Source organism: Myotis myotis, unplaced genomic scaffold (assembly GCF_014108235.1).
Source record: "Myotis myotis isolate mMyoMyo1 unplaced genomic scaffold, mMyoMyo1.p scaffold_m19_p_14, whole genome shotgun sequence".
NCBI classification, from domain to species: Eukaryota; Metazoa; Chordata; class Mammalia; order Chiroptera; family Vespertilionidae; genus Myotis; species Myotis myotis.
Genome location: NW_023416318.1, coordinates 43264493 through 43287973, shown reverse-complemented (window position 1 = coordinate 43287973; position 23481 = coordinate 43264493). Strand labels below are relative to the sequence as shown.

The window sequence follows — 23481 nt, the reverse complement described above, 5'->3', positions numbered from 1 at the left end:
AAACTACTTTCATGTCCATCTTGTTCTCCGTGATGCTTCAGTTCTTCCTGTGGCTTCTTATTTTCAAACAGGGGAGCATTTGATCATGGAAGCAAGCATGTGGGTACATTAAATAATTTTTAAAATGAGACTGTATTTATTACTCTTATTGTTCTAATAAAAACATAACATCTCCGTTAATGGTTTGGTGCAGCGAATGCTGTTCAATGTATCCCGCTACTTTCCTGAGAATAATATTGCCAACTGGGAGGGTATCTCTGCCTTGGGAGTAATAGTTAAGCTTTAAGTAGATCTAAATTACATATCAAAATGCGGACAAAAAGCAATGGGGATCCGAGTCCTATTTAAAAGGATCCTCTTTTTCTTTTGCATTATAGAGTTGCACAGATGACATGTGCAATTTGTACTAAAAGAATGCCACCTTCCCTGTGTCCCCACCCTCAAAACCTCTCACACATTCATGTATTTTTCCGGATTTATTTTTAAAAAGGTTGTGAGAAGTAAACACCGTCCAGTCCCATTTGCTTGCTTCTGACTCTAATTTAAGCCTCTTCCCCAGTAACTGGAAATTGATAACCAGAGCCAGAGGAGCAGAACCCAAGCAAGGGTGTTGTTCACAGTCTGCCATTGAGAGCGAGTGCAAGTGTCTTGAAAAGCACAGTGAGTGATACGAATGAAAGAACCTGGACAGAACCAGGACCAAAGGACGCTTCATGGGGATCTTTGGAGGCTTCCCTGTTTTCCTGGTCACACGTTGGCTATCAAGTTGATATGAAAACTTTAAGAATCTTGGCCACGAGGCAGAATGGTGCATATGGAAGTCAGGAAACCTGGAATCTAATTTCAGTTCTGCTGTTACCAAGCTAATTAAAATTCTTTCCTACTGTTTGGGGCAAATTGTTCCATCTGAGCCAGGCTGTAGGGTGGGACTGGTTGGGGTGAGTTATCTCTGGCAGGAAGGAAACCAATAATTCTCAGCCTTAGCTGCTCATCAGTATCTCCTGAGAAGCTTGGAAACATCCTGATGCCCAGGGTACACCCCAGACCAGTTGAATCAGGCCTCTGCAGGTGGGACCGGGCACGCTCCCCAGGTGATTACCATGTGTGAACTCCAGTTGAGGGTTGGACCGCTGATTGCAGGATTAAAGTGGGAGGTGTCTGTAGAGGCTTGTGTGCACAGAAGAAGTGAAGAGAGAGCACAGTCCTGCCTGGCACTAGGTTGGTAAGACCCCTAAGTGGGAGCACGGGGAAGTGTGACCTGCAGAATCTGCTGGGGGCGAGGAGCCCATCAGGGTCCAACATTGGGATCAAGGTATTGTGAAGCCCGAGAGATTTCCTTGGCTTGTGTTTGCTGACTAGTCTCATTTTGACGTGGCCCAGGCTTCTTCCACCTCTATCCTTCTAAAGCAGCGGTTCTCAACCTGTGGGTCACGACCCCTTTGGCGGTCGAACGACCCTTTCACTGGGGTCGCCGAAGACCATCCTGCATATCAGATATTTACAGTATGATTCATAACAGTAGCAACATTACAGTGATGAAGTAGCAATGAAAATAATTTTATGGTTGGGTCACAACATGAGGAACTGTATTTAAAGGGAGAGAAGGTTGAGAACCACTGTTAAAGCTCATATTTGGCAAAACTAGTTGGGTTTATGTTTCTCAGAGTGTTTGGTAGAGGTGCTATTAAGATGACATTATCATCTGACTGTGTTAAAACATTATGTGAATACAATATATTCACGACTGTATCCTTGCCTTCACTTCTGAGAACTTAGAAGTCCTTTCCTCTCTCCTCCACTTCATCAAACCTCACTTGTTTTTTCAAGCATCAGCTTAAGGCCTACCTTTCCTATTTACCCCTTGTTACTCTTATTTCCAGAATTCCTATGGCCTTCTTCATGGATGCTATGTAATTAAGCATTTAATTGAATACCATCTTATATCGTTTGCCTAAATAATCTTCCTTAAAGTCTAGTCTTCCTAGAAGCTTATTGGCGACCCTAGCTTAGCATACATTTATCCGTCCTTAAGCCTGTGCATTAAAGTTGTCGTGTGAGTATTTGATCATCTTAGGTGCCTATCTGTTCGTTTTCCTTGGGCCTGTTTATCGTTCAGAAAGGGACACGACTGTATAGCACCCGCACTGTTCTAGTTGTGGCTGCAGAAAGGTTTTCTCCAAGGTGTTGCTCCTAATAGCCCGTGTGAAGTCCCTCCATCCAGTACATTCAGCTGCAACAGCGTAGCCAGTGCTTTTGGGCAGAAAGATTCTGGGGAACTTCAGAGTCTGAGGTGGTCTGTGAGTATCCATTCAGGTGAAAGAGTCCAGGTCGTCAGCAACTGTGGACAACCCCTCACACTTAAACTAAGGGAACTCGCAGAACCCCAGGTGCTCTCAGGCAACCCCAGGCTCAGGGCAATGCTGAGATTAGAGTTGCGCCATTGAGTAGAACTTCCTGCAATGATGAAATGTTCTGTTATCTGAGCTGTGCAATGCAGACACTTAAATGGAGCAGTGTGATTGAGGAACTCAACTTTCAGTTTTATTTTAATTACACTTCAATCTAAATGGCCACATGTGGGTAGTGATACTATATTGGACAATGCCGCTGTAGAGGGATGTGGATGAGGACCATGGAAAGCAAAAGGGCTGCGTTTATCAGCAGCACTTCCTCCAGCTAAAGGTACTGAGGTGCTTCCTTCACTCTCTTTGCATCGAGGGAGAGCCAGTCAGTGGCTTCCATGGGCCAGAACAACGGCCTAACACCGAGGAGGGGACTTCAGTTAGCATGATCATAATAAACACCTGTATTTCAAATGGCGGAGGAATGGGCTGTTTGGAGTCCTTGAGTGGCAGAAAACATCGAGTGATTCCACCCATCAACATATAATTGATGTCAAAACATAGAGGACCAACAGTTCTTACCCGAGGTCATAGAAATTAAATATTCTGTTAAAAAATGTTATCACATATATTAAAACAGGTTACTGATTTTCAAAGTTAGAATACGGGAAAATATAATCAATGCTGAAACTAGGCCAGGGTGGGGAAACTTTTTGACTTGAGGGCCATAATGGGTTCTTAAACTGGACCGGAGGGCCGGAACAAAAGCATGGATGGAGTGTTTGTGTGAACTAATATAAATTCAAAGTAAACATCATTACATAAAAGGGTACGGTCTTTTTTTCCAATAGTTTTATTCATTTCAAACGGGCCAGATCCGGCCCGCGGGCCGTAGTTTGCCCACGGCTGAACTAGGCTGTGATTCAAGATATTTTGTGTCTGTCCCTTTTACTAATAATAATAATAAAAAAAAAAAAAAAAGAAATATCCTCCCACTGGCCAATCAGTAATCCCATGTTTGTATGGGAAGTGCAGCTGCAGTTGGGTCAGTGAATGTTACTATTTAATTATAATTCAATTAAAATCTAATTTAATTTCTAAAAAAAAACAAAACAAAAAAACCAAAACAAACAAACAAACAAAAAAAGATATTTTGTGACTTTCAGTGGCTGAGGGTTAAAATGAGCAGCAGGTTTAGACGATTAAGCTGAATTTGCTGTTGTGAAACAAAACGCAGCAGTTGCTTTAAAAATAAATCCCACATATTAACTTTTACCTTGCCATTTGTGGCTTTATCATAAAAGATGAAAGAAAAATACATAAAATCCCAGCTTTTTAAGCTTGCTGGTTGTTTAAATCCCAGGTAAATGGTGTTTACCTTAATAATGGCCTTTAATATACAAAGGTAACCTTACCATCACCATTATCAGGCCTGCTTATCTGAGTGTGGGAGTGGGTTTGTGATAATCCAATGATTTCTTCCATTCTTTTAAAATGAGGCATATTTTATGTATTTGGTTAGGGTCCAATCAACGTAGCCAACTAGCGTTAGCCAGTTGTCTTTCAGTGGATGTCAGGAAAGGACAAATTGCACTTCATTGAATGTTACCTGGAAAGACTGGTGCCCAATTTTTGATCTTTGAAAATTAAAATCTCAATGCATGATTAGTTGATTGTCCCACTGTAATCTTAACATAGAAGGTAATTTTTGACTAAGATGATGGGTACTCAAATACACTGCTTTTCAAGCTGACTTGTGAAGCCTGTTTTCTCATTTTCAATCTATGCAGACTAATAATTTTGCAAAATATAATAACAATGAAATGAAACAGTCATACAAAATACAAGGCCTAATTTATATTATAATATTATGTATATTCTATTCACCAGCTATAAAGTTACTCTGTCAAATTGCTCTAAATATTTATGTTTATGCTCAATTTCTGTACTGTCCAGTCCAGTGACAGTCTGCAGCCTGTGAGTAGGTGGCACTGCTCTAATGTAATGCCTCTGTCACAGGATTTCATTCCTGGCCATTCTGAATGGAAAACACTACTTATATTAGAGAGTCTACTCTAGTCTCACGATTGAAGAAACAAAACCAGGTAATTTCTTGAAGGCCCTTGCTTGCTGACTTCCGATCTGGGCCGCGTGGGTCCATGCCTGCTTGTGGCTTCCTTCCATCTACACAGGAAGCCGGGTCTCTGGGCTCATGCTGGGCCACTGCACCTTGAGCTCTGTATTCTACCAGGGGCCTCCTGAGCTGCCAGGTTTTGATGGTTAGAGATATCGTCGTCCTTTCTTACGTTTGGCTTCAGTGGAAGGGAGGAGGAGGAAACACTTAAATCGGGTGTAGCTCTAGGAAAGGTGTCCTAGCAGGTTCTTTGCCCTGCGAAGAAGACTTTCATTTTCCTGGATTTTAATCTCAAAACATCTTCAGTTACCCTTGGACTGTCGCCTTAGCCCATGACTCAGTTAAATACTGACTATACAACTCTTAACTACTTGGTGTTCCATTGTACACATTTCACCGTACCCATATTGATGGACTCCTGCTTAATGGTCCTTGCCACAGTATCTTGATGAATATTTCTCCTTAGCTCAGTATAAGATGTTTTGCACAAGCCATCAAACAGTCTTACTTCATTAGAGTTTGAATTTTATTTTATTTTTTTTTGCAGGGCAGTAATAGGTAAGTTAATGTTGCTAAGAAAGCCATACAAAAATTTCTGTTTTTCTTTTGTTCCATCTGTTCATTTTTATCTTGAGTAATTTAATGATTTTGGGTTCTACTTGGAATTGCCATATTTAAAAAACTGCCATAAAGCAGTTTGGCTAATTTGCTCAATTAAAATATATTTCACAGTGGGAAGAAATAGCATGATTAATGGGTAACAATAACTTCTACTAGAAAAGAGATTTTATTTTTTTGTGAAGAAGTCTAAGCATAGCCCTAGCTGGTTTGGCTCAGTGGATTGAGCGTTGGCCTACAGAGTGAAGAGTCCTGGGTTTGATTCTGGTCAGGGGCACATGCCTAGGTTGGGGGCTCGATCCCCAGTAGGGGATGTGCAGGAGGCAGTCGGCCAATGATTCTCTCATCATTGATGTTTCTATCTCTTTCTCCATCTCCCTTCCTCTCTAAAATCAATAAAATATTTTTTTGGGAAAAAAAAGTCTAAGAATATTATGGATTTATTTAATCTAATTGCATATCTAAATGTCTCAAGTTGTCCAAGCAAAGTAATCCTGTATAGGTTTTAGCTAACCTCTCTGTACAGATCCCCAGGTAAATTCCACCACAGGGCTACACACTAGATGACAAAGTCAAGGACATGTTAGATATAAAGAACTTTCAAAACTGGGCAGGTGCTAACATAAACCATCATTCACACACCAGAAAATAAACAGCACCTTTGCTTTAACCAGCCTCCTAATGAGAACATTTCCCCAAACTCAGCCTTCTGCCTTCTGTTCCCCTCAGACCCACTTCTATGGTTTCACCATTCATATCCCAAGGTCAGTCCCACAATTCAAATATTTCTATTTTGCATTTCTCTCTCTGCCTCAAATTGACCTAAAATAAAACCAATCTGCAAACCTTTGAGTTGGATGAGATCCTAGGGGACATTCAATTTGGACTTTAATGGCTAAATGAATCGCTTTTATAAAACTTGCAAGAGGGGGCTCTCTAATCTCTCTCCTTTAACAGCTCCAGCTCTAGGGAACTCCCATCTCTCCATGGCTATTCTCAGTACCTTGTTCCAACCCCAAGTCTCTCTCCAGGTTTTCCCAGCCTGGAAATGATATCCTCTTTCTAGTTTCCAAGCCCCTTCCGTCAGCACCGTCTTATTTCTCCCCAAACCCTTCATTTCTATTCAGGTAGAGGATGGATCAAGCCTAACATTTTTAATTGGCTCCCTCTCTAAGCCCCGTAATTCCTAGCACATAATATTGGTCGTCAATAATTAATTGCTGACTAATTGATATTTTAAATCTATCAGGAGCTCAACCTTAGCAAATGAGGGTTTCTTGTGCTTCAAGAGATGTTTTTGATCAAATAGCCAGATGAGAATTATGTCATGTTAATCATCAATTAGAAATAAAGCTGCAGTTCATTAGTAGATGAAGTGATAATTGTATAGCTTATGCATCATTTAAAGACTCCCTTGGAGAAGAAAGTGCTGTATGTAATGGGAAGTGATATTTCAGAGACATTTTGGTAAAATCTACCCAGTTCACAGCAGAGAGCTCATTCTTTTAAATTTCTCATATTTTTCTTATCCTCCACTATGCAGACCCAGTCTAGCTTTCCTGTTATACCAGTAATGATAGCATCTTAAAATTTCATTAAAGATGCAAAAGTTGAACCTTTGGCAGTCAATTCTGTTTGATTTACTTTTGAGATCACCTTAGTGGATGATGGAAATAGGAATACGTATTTTAGTTTTCTTTAAATACCCGAACACAAAACTACACCTAAAGATCAGTGATGTACAGTTCAGTAAGGCCCAGATTCCTTTCTGACCCAAGATATAGCATTAGAGGGAAAAAACTCAGAGATGAGTAAATCACCGTTATTAATCCAAGTTTCCAAAAGCTGTGTTGCCGTGGTAAAACCTGCTAAAAACAGCTGGATGGTGTGGCTCGGTGGTTAAGTATCCATCTATGAACCAGGAGGTCATGGCTCCATTCCTGGTCAGGGCACAGTAGGGGGTGTGCAGGAGGCAGCCATCAATGATTCTCATCATTGATCTTTCTATCCCTTTCTCCCTCTCCCTTCCTCTCTGAAATCAATAAAAAAAATCTTATTAAAAATATTTAAGGAGAAAACCCTGCTAACAACAGTAGGACTCATGCTGTTGTTTAGAACCTGAACTAGATAAACCCGTCAGAGTAGACTAATTCTCCTCGCCTCACACTCTAGTTAGAAACTCTTTCATTACAGGGAATGCAGTGTTATTTGAGGACTGCTACTTCCCAGAGGATCCAGTGAGGTAGAAATGAATATAAAAAACAAGGAAGATTACTCTCTCCTGTTTAAAAATTTATAACCAATGAACTTCTAAAAGAATTAAGCAGGCATTCGAACAAGTACATGTCCATGAGTGTTAATAGCAGCAGTGCTCACAAGAGCCAAAAGGTGGAAACAGCCCCAGGGTCCACCGACAGATAAATGGATACACAGATTGTGGCATAGCCAATGGAGTACTATTCAGCCACAGAAGGAACGGAGTACTGATCCTTGCTATAAGGTAGATGAACCTTAAAAACATTATGCTAAGTGAAATATGCCAGACACAAAATGTCACATTTCACATGATTCCATTTATAGGAAATCGTCAGAAATAGATAAACCCATAGAGACAGGATGTAGATTGGTGGTTGCCAGGGGCCACGGGGAGGAGGGAATGGGGAGCGACTGCTTAATGTAAGGAGCTTTCTTTTGGAATGATGGAAATGTTCTGGAACTAGATAGATATGGTGGTTGAACGACACGGCGATTATACTAAATGCCACTGAATTGTTCATTTTAAAATAGTTAAAAAAAAATAAAACCAGTGAACTCAAACCCTAAAACCATATTCTTGCCTTTAGAATACTCTCCATTGGGCTTGGCACTTACCTTGCACACCATGGCCGTCTTTGCTCCAAGCCTAGCAGCTTGGACACACTGGTTGGCACCTTTCCCTCCAAAGCCAATAAAAAACTTATGTCCATGGATGGTTTCTCCGGTTTTTGGCAAACGAGAAGTAAGACTGTCATAAGTTAAAAGGAAAAGGAAAAAAAAAACACACACACATTGGTAACTGCAGTCAGTTTTAAGTTCTTCAGCAGAGAGAGGGAAGGCTGTGGGGTGGAGCTCTAAGCAGTCAGAACCGCAGGCAGAAGCAGGGGAGGGAGAGGACCTTTCCTTTTGGACAACCTTCAGTAGTTTGCATCACTTTTGAGAATGCATCTGCCTGACAGGATTCCTCTCCCCCACTGCCCTGTGCTCCCATAGCCCCACTTCAGATGACAGCTCCTGGGGTCTGTACTGCATCAGGGCCGTTCAGGGGAGCCTGCTTTACATCTCGGGGAACTCTCAGAGGGAAGGAACTTCATATTCCTTCTCAATGCCCAGCACAGAGATTTACTCACAGAGGGACTTAATAAATGGGGCCGAGGTAATGTGTGCTTCTGCCCAGACTTATCTGGTTGCTTTAATAGCAGGAAGGAACTAGGACTTTGGTAATCATGCTCAGGACTTCAGGAGAAGAGAGAAGCTGCAATTCCAGGCGCTAAAGAATCTTACTTGTTTCCTGGAGGGTGGGATAGGAGTGGGGTATTTGGATGGCAGTTCAGGGTTTCATCCTAATCCATCCTTTATATTACCCATTTCGTGCACTGACTAAAAAAGAGCATCTGTTTTAAAAAAAGTGGATTAGAGCTAAGTTTAGTTTTACATTTTACTACAGAAAAATCCAAACACATAAAACTAGAGAAAATAGTATATTGATTTTCCCTATACCCATCACCCAGATTCAACTATTGTCAACTGTTAGCCAATGTTGTTTCAGTCTACACCTTCATCAACTTCAAGAACTAAGGATTTTTACTAACAGGTTATTACGGACACATTACTGCTTAAAGGTAGCATTAAATGAGGCAAAAAGTACAAGTAAAAAGTTTGCTCCAGTATATGGTTTTCCTAACAGTCCAGGTGGAAGATGTGAGGAAACAAAGTCTTTGAAGGACAGAAGACTTTAAAATGGAAAAGGAGTCCTGGGTGGAGGGGCAAGTGAAGAAGATGGGCTCAGCGGCACGAGGACTGGTTGACTGGCCACAAAGAAGTGGGCCAAGGGCCAGATGGAGCAGATGGGGAGGTGGCACATCTGACCAAAAAGGTTAATTAGCTTTAGGCAGGAAAGAAAGGCCAGGAGAGGAGTTTACCATGGTAAGTCAACCGAGAACCCACTTTGTTTTAGGTTAGACATTTATGTTCATTTCCAATAGAGACTGTGGTCTATCCAAAACCAGTATCTTTTTGTATAAGAGTCACGAAACAATGCCAGTTCCTACAGGTCACTGACAGCCTGTTTGCAATGGGATGCCATATGACTACTGGCAGGAACGCATGATTGTGTCAATAAAGACCAAGTCCAACCTGTGAACCTCCTTTCTGTAGCTCTAAAAGTCTCAAACTGAACTGAGCTACTCCATTCCCTAGCATTGCACTGTCAAATATGGTTATTTGAGATTCAAGAGATTCATCAATAATTTGAAAACATCCCACTCCACTCCTCCCCTTTTCAATTCTATTTTTATCTCGGATTCTAAACGCATTTATAGTACCGATGAAAAAAATATACATCTACAAGGTTCACTTCTGAAAAAGGCACTCAATCAAGGGAAAAATGGTTTTAATGTAACGTTATTATCCTGTCATTTAATTTAGCAATGACAAGTGATGATGAGATTTTGATTTGCATCAGAAATCTTAAACATTTTAGGATTCTGTTATGAACAGGCAATGATGAGTAATCTGTGTGATTGAGTAACTATGTGAATTCTTGGCTTATTGATGCTGCTATAAACAACATTCCTAACAACTTTAAAAACTATCCAATGTGGCAAAAAACAGACCAAATAATTTAATTAGTAAGACTGTCACTAAAGAAATGTATGACTTCCACTATATTTATACTTAGATCTGGGTCACAAGCCACTGGTTTGAATCAAGTGTATTTATGATCAACTGTGGGAAACCATGAAAAAACATATCACCACATTATTATTGGGATATGCATGTATGTGGGGGAGAAGTGAAATCAGGTACAGTGTGTGTGTGTGTTTGATGTGGGAGCAGATGGCTGGGATTTAAACAATGTATATTAACACAAGCACTGAACCGGTGTGGCCACTACTGGCATTCCTCACTCCTTGGGAATTCTTTTTTCTTTATCTTCTGCGTCTTTGCCGTACTCTTCTCTTTCTTTTCCCAATTGTACTTTCTCTGCCTGAGGACAGTCTGTTCCCCACTTTATTTCTAGTGCCTGTCACTTATATGGGGTTAATATATTTGCTGATTGAACAGATCTTTGTGGCTCCCCTTATCTCTCAAGGGTAGCAGAATATGCCACCCCAAAATATGACTGTAGGAGTTCAGGACACACCCAAAACATGCCACTTTGGTATATAATTCTGAGCTGTAGGCACTTGAGAAACAGCAAATGCAGGGAGAAGCTTTCCCTGAACTTCCCTTCTCTGCCTATCAGTCGTACCTCCCATTTCTTCCAAAGGTTCATTCACCTTTCTTAAAAGCTCTATCCCCCCTCCCCTCCCCTATTAAAATGCTACTTAATCCTGAATTTGAAGTCACCTTGGGGAGTTACTCATTTTTTCCTGGGTTTCCCCCATGTATAATGAGGGACACATGTTAATAAACTTCTGTTTTTCTCTTGTTGGTCTATTACATGGGTCTCGGTCAAAGAACTCAGAAGGGTGGAGAGAAAATTATCTTTCCTCTCCTACATATCTTCTCTGTGTCTCCTTTGTGTAGTCTCCATTCTTACTTCTGAATTGAGGCTGTGGAGGTGCTGATGAATGGGAAGGAGGAGGAGATTGGCAGGGATGACCAGTTGTCTGGCATGGATGACAATTCCATGTTTTTACCAGACCATGCCCACTGCATGCCCAGTATCAGCAGCGTTCCTCTTCTACAAGCAAGAACTCTAACTGGAACTCATACTATCATTCCTTCCCTAATGCACTAACTCCAAAATGCAAACTCAGTGTTTTCCAGTCTACTTCCTATAGGGCATAATCAACTTGCCGATGATGAGGAAAAAGCTAACCATGATGCAAGTAACACAGGAGTTGAAAAAACAGGTCACAGAACAAGATTAGTATGATCCAATTCATATTTTTTTTTTCTTTTTCTTTTTCTTTTTTTTTAAAATATATTTTATTGATTTTTTACAGAGAGGAAGGGAGAGAGATAGAGAGTCAGAAACATCGATGAGAAAGAAACATCGATCAGCTGCCTCCTACACATCTCCCACTGGGGATGTGCCCGCAACCAAGGTACATGCCCTTGACCGGAATCGAACCTGGGACCTTCAGTCCGCAGGCCGACGCTCTATCCACTGAGCCAAACCGGTTTCGGCCCAATTCATATTTTTAAAAGGAAAAAAGATACACGTATATGGTCTCAGATGATATGTAAAAGCATAGACAATGAAATGTTAATGACAAGTATCCATGAGAAGGGTGGGGGTGCGGAGCAAGAAGAGCTCATGTTTCCTTTATATCCTCATGCGCGGAAGTGGAAGCAACGAGAATAGAGTTGTGTGTTACGGGAGACCAATTCTTACTACCTCAGTCATCTGTCCTGCCTGCATCTGCTTCCAGCCACTGGTTCTTCCTGGGATCCAGCTGGCTTCTTGCAGGTGCAGCCTAACAGTGCCACCCTGTCCAGTCCTGGGTTTCTGGTTCCTCAGGCCGTCCTGCAGGATTGAGCAACTAGTTGTGCATAGGGGTAGCCAACTTGAACATGTCAGGCATTTTTGTAAGGCTCTTCCCACTCCTCTGCTTCACTTTCCCTGTCCATCCCTGGCTCTTGCTCCCTGGGTCCGAGTCCTGAATAGAGTATTTGTGCTTAAGCGTTTGTCTTATGCTCTGCTTTCTGTTGAACCCACACTAACACCGTTTATTCCTTGTTTATTTATTTTTTGTAGAAGTAAATAGAGTGGAGTGGAGAGCAACTAAAAAGTTAGTTACGAAAAAGGCAGAAGCATTTCCGAATTATAAATCCTAATTTACTTTAAATCAGGCTTTCCTATCTTTTTTCTTTAATGAAATCATGGAATTAAGTTCAGGTTCAAGGAAGGAACGGCACAAAGCCTCATCCCCAGGATGAAAGCATTACTGTGATTCACCTCAATTCAAACATGAGGTTTAGCAAGGTGCCAAAGACAGACAAGCGACGTGCACAAAGAAGAAATAAAAAGGAAGCGGTACTGGGAGAAATGCACTGCTAGCATTTAATAATTTAACATAGTATAAATTTCTGAATGAGGGAGAAAACCCAAACAGAGAAAACCAGTCATAAGGATTATGCTTGAATTTTAAGACCTATTCGTAGCTTTAAAAAGGTCACGGCATTTTAAAGTTGGGTAATTGTTCATGGATGGCCCTCCGGTTTCCTGGGCCACAAGAGGCCGCGGGGTCAGCCTGGTTGTTGAAGGCAGGAGGCCTGAGCTTCTTACTGACTGTATTGCCTTTGACAGCTTTTCCCTCTTTGAACCAGCTTCTTCTCTTGCAAAACAGGTTTAATAATACTTGTCAACTCCTTCAATTGCCCGGGTTTTGTGCTCTGAGTTATTTCACTGACAGGTGTTAACAGAACAACTTATCATTGCTTTTAACTTCTTGACAATGATGTGCTTGTTACAGATTCTCCGAGATGATTCATAGCAGAGAAAGGAATGACCTGGTGAAATAGAGATGAGAAGGGTTTCGACCAAAAAGGTCACACTAATAACTGGTTCGGCCCAGAGTCCGGGGCTATGCTGCCTTTTGCATTCCATCCTTTCTTCTTCTGGCTACAAGCTTCTGACACACTGTACAACTAGCATAAGGATCGTACTATTAGTTATGACCCAATTAAAATTCATTGCGCTCACTTATTATTCCTCCTGCCTGTGCTCTCCAGCCCTACCTGCTCTTCTCAGTCTTTGTGTATGCCACATTTACAAGGAGGAGAGTACTTTCCAAACCAAGTTAGTATCTCTTTCCACCTCTGTAAAAAGAACTTAGCCGCCCAACTGAAACTTCATGCCGTGCTTCCTAACCCTAAATTTGCGGACATATATATGATTTATTCAAGGAAGTAAAACATGAATTATGCTTAAAACAGTTGTTAACTGAAGTTTGATTTCTAGCCGATCTTTTCCTAGCTAACAAGTCTATGGCTAAAAAGTAATTTGCCTGAAGATGTAGCTACTCTTGAATTTATAGAATAGAAAAACAATCCTCTAGCCAGAAGTGGCCAGCCTTTCAGAATGCCACTTGACCCTTATTTATTTATCTCAATTCTGCTTCTGTGTGAATAACTGGGCTAGGCACTTAGGAGAGCCAACAAGATGAGTATGTTATGTATGGTCTTCTCCCAGGGTATGGTCTTCTATGGCTTACTTTCATTCACATCTCGGCTCAAATGTTACCTCCTCAGAGAGGCCTTCCCAGCTACCATATAGGCGATACCTCCTTTCTATTTTATCCTTTTCAACGTTTTAAAAATTGATTCCAGAGAGGAAGGGGAGGGAGGGTGGGGAGAGAGAGAAACATTAATGATGAGAGAATCATTGATTGGCTGCCTCCTGTATGCCCTCCACTGGGGATTGAGCCTGCAACCTGGGCATGTGCCCTGACCTGACTAGAACTGTGACCTCCGGGTTCCTATTTTAATTTCTGTTAAGTATGTATTCATTCATTATGGCAAGAAACACTAGGTTTCTGGATCAGAGACAACCTTTTATTCATAATTGCATTAATTACTTCTCTGTCCCAATCCCAACAGGGTAACACGATGAGAGAAACCTCAAAATAATGAATTTTTGGAGTTTATATAGGACAGCTGACACAGCTGCTGCTCCTCCTTTCCACTGGGAAGGGGCAGGGGGAGGAGGGAGGGAGGGTGAAGAGGTTTGCTTTGTAATATAATGAAATCTTCTCAGGAGGTGGGGCAGGTCTCTAGGTTTACAACCTCTAGAATGTAAATAAATGTGTCCAGGGGAGAAATCTCTAAATCTCTCCAGGCCTCTGACTTCTGAGGTTTGTAAATTATGGTTATGGACCACATTTTCCTGATTTTTTTTGCATGACTAATGCTTTTTTTTTTATTGGATGCTGAATATTGCAACTATTACATCATTGAATATCTTAATTTGTGTTTTTCCAAAAGGTAGGACTTTTTTTTTTTTTCCAGGCAGTTAAGTAATTTGAAGATCTGTCTGATTCTTCTGAGGATAGTTTTGAGATTTGTTAAGGTGAGTTTAGGGTAGCCTTTAGGGCAGTTCACCCTTCTATTAAGTTGTGGATATTCTGGGATTTTTACGGAAGGCTCTCTGGCTAGTTAGAACTCAGCACCTCCCATTCCTGTATGATTTCTGGGAAATGTTCAGCTTAGAACTCTCCAGTAGCTGCCCAGCTTTGTGGAGTCTCTCCCTATGTATTCCATTTAGTATTTAGTAACAGACTTAAGGGGACTCCTTTGCAGACTTCTGGACCTTTCCCTGATTAGCTCCTTCCTCTCCAGCACACGTTCCCATAAATTCTAGCCACCTGAGTCTCCCTAAGCTATAAACTTAGTTTCCTCAACTCACGGATACTGCCATGATTTCCTTGAGTTCTTCCTCAATAATGGGGAATAATTGAGGAAGGGCCAATTATGAGCCTCCTGGAACCATCTTAATTGTTTTCTTTCTCTTCTGGATAACATATGAGTTGTTCAATAGATGAAATGGCTGCTTCATATATTTTGTTTCATATATGTCCCATTTTCTAGTTGTTTATGGTGGGAAGGTAGGTCTGGTACTAGTTACTCCAACATGGTTAAGAATTAAATATTGTTTGAATGAATGGTCTATACTTCAAAAGACACTCATATAGATAGTTGGGATGATAGATGCCAATGTACATAAGTCATATGGTGAGGTGAGGCAGGGCAACTATAGCCCAAGGAGAAAAGTAAACCAGTTATTAAACATGAATATGGTCAGAATAATGGGGACAATAAGTGTCCACATCTTTCTTCATTCTTAATATGTGGGATAAAGGATTGAGTACAGAAGGCATCAGGAGAGGCTTATAGGTCAAAATATTAAAGATATATTTAAAAATGAAAATATACCTTTATATAATTTTTTGGAAAAAAAAAAAAATTTACTCCCAGCTGAGAAAAGTCCCAAGAAAAAATAGAAACTTGGAAGGAAGGTACAGAGGAGCTAATTTTGGAACCAGAAGCTACAAAAGGAGAGGGTAGGAGAAATATATGTGTGTATATGGGAGTTCAGGGAGTGAGGACTGGACAACTACAGGATGGCATATAAGGTATGTGGAAAAATCAGGATGCAGAAAAATAGAGCAGAAAGGGGATTGGTGAGACTAAAGCATTTATTGAAGTTCTGATGAAAACAACCTTTTAATTCATTGAAGACAAGCAAAGTATGAAGCGACAACTACAAAATTGATATTTTATTTTCTGTTTTGCCAATTAATTTTAGTAATTTTTAAATTCCAAAATGACTTCTGTCACCATGCTGTAATTATCTAGGCTACTTCTTCCTGCCATCTGTTGGTACAGGGTAAAGAAATACAAATGGAATTAATTTTATCCTAAGTAAAATAAAATTAGAAGGATAAATCAGCATACAAAAATGTTTCCTGGAACCAATTAATACAAATTTTAATTTATCTACTATTTTTGGGTTTTGGTGTTTATGCTTCTTTTGCATTCCCATCATCGTGAATATCAAGAACTGATTATATTATATTTGAGCTTCACAAAACATTTGTAAGATGTGTTAGCGTAAGTCTTATCATCTCTGTTTTAGGGAGAAAGTGAGAATTCAAAATAGTAATGGTTTATCAAAATGCACGTATCTGTTAGGTTGTCTAATTTTAATTCAGGTCTAATAGATTCCATTGCTATGGTCTTTTAAACCATACTATGCTACTTGGCTTTGACAATCAGCTTTCTCTCAACTTTTTAAAATGATCTACCTTCTTAGCAACTTTCAAATATGCAATACAGTATTACTAACTCTAGTCACCTTGCAGTACAGTACATTACATCCCATGACACTTACTGGAAGTTATAAAGTAGTACCTTTTGACCCCCTCTTACCTATTTTGCCCACCTTCCCACCACCTGTCTCTGGCAACCACCAATCTGTTCTCTATGTCAATGACCTTGTTTTGTTTAGATTCCCATATAAGTGAGATCATGTTATTAGTCTTTCTCTGTCTGACGTATTTCACTTATCATAATGCCCTCAAAGTCCACCATGTTATTGCAAATGGCAAGATTTCCTTTTTATAATAATACTCCTTTGTGTGTGTGCATCGCATTTTCCTTATCCATCTATCTGTCCATCCACCCATCCACCCATTCATGGATGCTTAGGTTGTTTTCATATCTTGGTTATTGTAAGTAATGTTTCAATGAACATAAGGGTGAAGGTATCTTTTCAGTTAGTGTTTTTGTTTTCTTTGGATAAATACCCAGAGAGGAATTGCTGGAAATACGGTAGTTCTACTTTTAATTTTTTGAGGAACCTCCATATTGTTTTCCACAGTGGCTGCACCAATTTACATTCCCACCAACAGTGCACAGGGTCCCTTTTCTCCACATCCTCACCAATACATACTATATTTTGTCTTTCTGATAATCATTCTAACAGGTCTGGCATAATACCACATTGTGGTTTTGATTTACATTCCCCCGATGATTATTGATGTTGGCATCTTTTCATGTACCTTTTGGCCATCTGTATGTCTTCTTTGGAAAAATGTCTCTTCAGATTGTCTGCCCATTTTTAAATCAGATTGTTTGCATTTTTTTTTTTTGCTATTGAGTTGTATTAATTCTTTATATATTTTGGATTTTTTTCCTCTCAATTTTGACTATAATGTTGGACAGCCAGTAGATATAACAGATAAATATTTATCATTATTAATATGAGCAAACTCTGTATTAAAAATGACCTATATAATTCATTCCATTCCTCTGCTTCTTTGGCTGTGATACTAAGTGATGTTACAAGGGAGAGAGTGGCAGCGTCCACTAAATGTCATAATAGATTAGTGCTCATTCTTTAAAATCTTATTAGTATTTCAAACCTCTTTTCATAGCCGATTCCCTATGCCTGGAAAGTTCTTTCCCTGTTTCTGTGCTGATCTTATCCATATGCATCCTTTAAAATTCAACTCAGATGTTACTCCTCTGGGAGTCTGAATGTAACAGTGTGGGTGGTTGCCTTGCCTCTGCATTCCAGCAATCTATGCATGTTCTTCTCATAGCTGTATCACATTCGTTTCTGTATCACTATGGCCTAAGACTGTGCCTATTCACATCATGTGCCCAATAAACATTTATTAAAATATATAATACATTAATTGTGCCAGATACCATTTCTTGAGTGGTTATCAAGATAAATACTGCACTAAGCACTTTATGACCACAAAATCACTTAATCCTTACAATCATCCCATGAAAAAATTGTTCTTATTTTGATCTCCATTTTACAGATAAGGAGAATGAAAATTAGATTAAAAAACATACCCAAGTTCACCCAGTAGAAGATGGCAGAGCCAGGTTTCAAACCAAGGTTGGTCTGACTCCAAAACCCATTAAAATATATTATTCACAAATGTCCTTAAAGCTCCTTGGACCCATCTATATTTCATGTTTTTGTAATTTCTTGTGTAATTTCTGGTAGCTATGCTTCTGAAGAATACTGGAGTTGTGCAAGCTGAACCAAGATGCGAAGATGGAAGACCAAATAAGGTGCTCCTTTCCCTAGAGTTCAGAAGGAATTAGGTTGATGAACAGAATGTTCTCAAATTTAACTTTTCTTCTTCAACCCTTGGGCTCACTACTCTGTGTAAATTATAATTTAATAGAAGAGAAAATGTAATTTCATGTGAAATATGAATATAGTTAACTTAAGCTTAATATTTTATGGTAATACACAAAAAGCATCATGACTTCCTTGTGCTCTACAACCTTAATGAGCTTGATAAACTATTCCAAAGAGTAGTTTATTATAAAATAACATGTTTGAAATAATTCAAAATACATCAGAACTCACATTAAATGTGAATGGATTATATTCTCCAGGTAAAACACACAAAAAATAAAGTCATAAAAAAGAAATATAACAGAACGAGCCAACAGAAAGACTAAATCCAGCTATGTGCTCTTTGTAAAGACATTCATCTCAAACATAAGAACTGAGAAAGTTTAAAATATGGGAAAAGGTAAAATATGGCAAATAGCAACTAAAATAAAACTGGATAGCTTTACCAAAGTCATCCAAAGTAAAAGCTTAGAGTACAAAAAGATAAAGAGGAGGTAAACTTTAACTAAAAGATTAAATTGAGCAGCAAAAGGTTCTAATTCTAATGCAACCAATAAAATAGTATATATATGTATGTATAATACACACACACACACACACACACTATGAGAAATTGACAAACACTTACCATCATGGTTGGTAATTTTAACATAATTCCTTAAGTGATTGATAGATCAATCAGAGAAAAGGTCAGGCTGGCCATAGAACACATATAAAACACCATGGCTAACACCTATTAAATCATAATTTTCCTAATGTATACATTGAACATTTACAAAAATCAACCAGGTACCAGGCTATAAAATCTCTTCAAATTTCAAAGAATAGTCTCTTTAGAAAATATTTTCTGGCCTTAACAGGTTAAGTTAGAAGTTAATAATAAAGATAAATTAAAAAGTTCCATATCTCTTTATATGAAAGGCTAATGTGCAAAGTGTCTCCTCAGGTGTTCAACCGGGAGACCAGAGTTTGATTGCTCGCTATGACGTGCGCTGACCACAAGGGAGCGGCGTGGAACTCTGGTCTCCCGGTTGAAGGAAGGCCCTGGTTGGCAGCCTGAAGGCCCCTATCGACCCTGATCACTGGCCAGGCCTAGGGACCCTAACCGTGTAGGAATTTCATGCACCGGGCCTCTAGAGTAAAGAGATTTTTAAAATGTTTCTAAATAACTGATGGATCAAAGAGGACATAATAATGTTATTTAAGAAGTAGTAAAAACTGAGTTTGTTTTATACCCCACATGAGTGAAATCATATGATCCTTTGCTTTTTCTGACTTATTTCACTTAACAATATTTAGAAAACTGAAACTCAGAGACATAGGCAACAGTTTGGTGGTTTCTACAGGGAAGGGGTTGGAGGAGTGGTAGAGGGTAAAAGGTGCCAAATATATGGTGATGGAAAATGACTGACTTTGAGTGGTGGGTAAGCAATGCAATATACAGATCATGTATCATAGTAATGTACACTTGACTCCTATATGATCCTATTAACCAATGTCACCCCAATAAATTTAATATAAAGAGGAATAGTGAAAACTAAATTACAATACAGTGGTCTTCCCCAAACAAGCATGAAGCATAGAATTCTTTTGTTCCATAAGATGAGACTCTTTCCAAGAACTCCACTTTCTAGATCTTGTCAATCTGGGAAAGCTAACTGTCAGCATCAGGGCTTGCTCAGAAAGGACCAGAAAACGAATGCTTGATTCATGCGTTTTACCTAACAGATTTTACTTAACAGATGTTTTCAACTATTTTATCCCCTAAATATTTCTTTTAACTTTTTCCCACTTCTTTATCCCCATCACTACTGTCCTAGTTCAGGCCTTCATCATCTGTTGTGAAGACTATTGCTTTACCTTTTAAATAAGTCTCCCAGTCTTCAAGAAGAATGCCTTTGATACCTTCAAAACATTGCCACCTTTTAAATCTGCCCTTGGCACTGAGTGAGCTATGTGAAATACAAACCTGACCACATCATTCCTGTACTTGGAGCTTATCCCTGGCTCCCAGGGTCTGCAGAATAAAACCCAAGCACCTTAGCCTGGGCAATAAGGGCCTTCGTCAACACCTTACATCTGATGTGCTACAGACCCAGCGGTTGCTGTCCCTGGCACACCCCATGCACACCCACATCTGTGACTCCCTGCTCTTTTTTTGTTGGGCTAGCACCTGCTTATTTGTCAAGACTTGACTCGGGAGGCATTTCACCCAGGAACTTTTTCCTGTGTTCCCACAGGACCTGCAAGTATTTACAACATCGTACTACAATGATCTATTTTTCTATGGGCCTCTTCCTTGGACTGTAAGTTCCTCAAGAACAATGACCATGTTTTACTAATTGCGGTATCCTAGAACGTAGTGCAGTGCCGGTATTTCATTATGTACAAGTAATCAAAATACCGGAGCAACTTCCATCACAAAGCCCTCCTTCCCGTGCTCTCCCAAGAATATAGACACTATGGCAAAAAGAGCTGGCAAAGGAATGGTTTATAAAGGGACCACACAGTATGTGGCTCTTGGTCATATGTAATTTACTTTTTAACATATTTTCTTGGAAGGGCTCCAAATTAGCAAGTTTCCCATAAGTGATTTCTTCTGATGTTAGGGGAATTCAGTTAACAGAAACATGTTTAACAAAATACTAATGTAAATGTTGATTGGTAACTGCTAAGCAACTTGCAAGACAATTTAAGGGGCAGAAAGAATAAGATAGGATATTATATTCCTCTAATGTTGGGAAAGCATAATACTTTTTGGACCAATATTCCTTTGGCTTTTGCTTCTCTGAAATTGTGACTGCAAAAGATTTTGATGTTCTAGATATCACAAGTCAAGGGGCTTCTGGTGCAATGCAGGTTAGAGGGTCACTGTAACATGTCAAACACGTTCTATGTACATGTTACACAGTCTATGTAACATTTTAGCTGATTTTTTTTTCTTTTCTGTTTTTTTTTAAATTTGTTAGTAATGCAGGTCCAATGTTTCATCCAACTTTGGATCTAAAAGCTTCTTGATTCACTTATTCCACTATCCAATTAAAATCTCTTGAGAACTGAGCAATCATTTCCTGAGTTGCCAGGGATTAAATGTGGATGCTTGGCTGAACATGAGCCTTATCTCCCAAGCCATCACTTTTAATTGGAACATGTAACATAGGGTTTTAGCTGACATCATAGTCTATTGCCATGGAAATGTAAACATGGGTTTCTATTAGACTTGTCTCAAAGCAAGTTTTAGTGGTAGAGACCTGGAGACAGGAGATAAATTGTATAAAAAATGTATCCTCTGAAGGTTAGAGTGCCCTAGAAACTCAGACCCTTGGTGATCTCATCCTGCTTATGGCTTTAAATACCATCTATATACACTGACAACTCTCAAATTTACATCTCCAGCTGGGCCTCTCTTCTAAAATCTGAACTCCTATAGCTAGCGGTCTTCAGTTGGATGTCCAATAGACATCTCAAATCTCAGATGTCCCTCCTAAGCGCCTGATATTGCCTTCTCCCTGCCCAACTTGCTCTGCTCACCGTCTTCTGTATCTCAGCAAAGGTACTTCCCTTTCTGCTGGCAGAGGCCATAGAACTTGGCCACGGACCTTGACCTATGTACTCCTCCGCAAAACCTGTCAGCTCTACATTCAAAATACAATCAAAAGCCGAAACTGGTTTGGCTCAGTGGATAGAGCGTCGGCCTGCGGACTGAAAGGTCCCAGGTTTGATTCCGGTCAAGGGCATGTACCTGGGTTGCGGGCACATCCCCAGTAGGAGATGTGCAGGAGGCAGCTGATCGATGTTTCTCTCTCATCGATGTTTCTGACTGTCTATCTCTCTCCCTTCCTCTCTGTAAAAAATCAATAAAATATATATTTTTTTAAAAAAAAATACAATCAAAAGATGCTCATTTATCTCCACTTGCACTGCGTTCAAGCTACCATCATTTCTTGCCTAGATTGTTGTGAACGGCCCTGAACTGGCCTCCCTGCTTCTGCCCTTGCCTTCCTCCTGTCCATTCTCACATAGCTCCCAGGTGATTATATTAAAATATAAGTCACATTATGTCACTCCTCTGCTCAGATTTGCCAATGGGTTTTCATTTCATTCAGGATACGAGCCAATGTCTTTTAATCATCCACTTTCTCTTAAGCTACACGGAGCTCCTTGTTCACTGATCATAAGAGGCATGATCCCGCCTCCGGGTCTTTGCCAATGGGAAGCCCCAGGTATCTGTATGGTTTGCTTCCTTTCCTCCTTTAGGTCTTTACTCAAAATCAGCTTCGCCGCGAGGCTTTTGGCCAATGATCTGAAATTAGTACTTCCGCCCTGCCTTTGTGCTTTATTTTCCTCCTCAGCATTTATCTACATTCTACGCATTTTACTTATTTCCACTGATCCTGTCTCTCCCACTAGGATGTAAGCTCCACGAGGCAGGGGTTTCTGGCTGTGTTTTTCATTGTTGTGTCCTCTGCAGCTAGGAAAGTGCTTGGCACATAGTGTAAAATATCTGTTGAATGAATAATTGAAAAAATGTGTGATACATGTCATAAGAAATAAAGATTATTAGTGAAAGCATGATTAGCCAAGACCTGTGAGCCTCATGCCTAAAAAAGTCATGTGTTATTGGTTTTTCATGGTAATCTGTCTTTGGAAGAACGGACTTAATTTTCCACAAGAAGAGGCTTGAGTTAGCAATGTGGAACTTCAGAGAAGAGTGTTCAAGAAGGAAGAGAAGAATGATAAATACAGGTAGGTATTAAATAATATTCACTATTGGCCATGTTAGATGAGCTAATGATTTTTAAAAAATTATTACTGCAGGACTTACTCTTCATAGAGGACTAAAATTAGAAATGAATTAAAAGTAGCTCACTGATGGAATTAGCTGTGTCTGGCACACAGTAATGTAATGTATAAAGTGAGTTGGACTTGGATGCCATCCAAGAGGGCTTAGCTGCTGAAGTAGTTTTATTTCTAGTGATTCTACAATATAGGCATGGGTGTACAGTTAAACTTAGTATCTTCAGTACTATTCCTTATTTTATTTCTATCTTTAGACCTGAGAATTATAAATCCCCAACGTTAAGAGTATTCACTTTAGAAAGTACTGTAATTTATCTTTAATGTCTGAGGGTCAAGCTTCACAGAAAGCCCCTATGTAGTGTAACAAGAAAGTGGCTCTGAATTTTAACCCTGACACTTTTAGGTAGGTTACTTGGGAAACTTGTTTAGCTTTCTTACTCTTCTGCAACTTCACCTATGGTAAAAATTTCACCAGATGGATTTTCTAAGTAATCTATTACTTTAGATGTCTGAAGGTTTATTGAAGATTTATTTCTTTACGTAACAAGCTTTCAATATATTTGATGGGACGGCTTCTAAAAAACACATGCCCTACTTTTATATAAAATTTAACGGGTACCATATTGTCTTCTCTTGAAAAGAGTCATATGACTAACATCATACTAGAGTGGGCTGTAAGACAGTGATGCTCTAGAGAACAGTCAGCAAACTATGGC

The 23481-nt window shown here is 39.6% G+C and overlaps 2 protein-coding genes across 6 annotated transcripts in view; one reads left to right on the top strand and one right to left on the bottom strand.

Annotated features, from left to right (window-relative positions):
- RBKS (ribokinase) overlaps window positions 1–23481 on the bottom strand; it is a 73951-nt gene that overhangs the window by 48351 nt on the left and 2119 nt on the right. For all 5 annotated transcript variants that reach the window (XM_036335012.1, XM_036335011.1, XM_036335013.1 and 2 more), the window contains exon 2: window positions 7966–8098. In XM_036335012.1, the coding sequence (XP_036190905.1) occupies window positions 7966–8098 (133 nt within the window). The remainder of the gene's footprint in view (window positions 1–7965; window positions 8099–23481) is intronic.
- BABAM2 (BRISC and BRCA1 A complex member 2) overlaps window positions 22689–23481 on the top strand; it is a 357703-nt gene continuing 356910 nt past the window's right edge. Inside the window, exon 1 of the mRNA XM_036335009.1 lies at window positions 22689–22711. The gene's annotated coding sequence lies outside the window, so the exon portion shown is untranslated. The remainder of the gene's footprint in view (window positions 22712–23481) is intronic.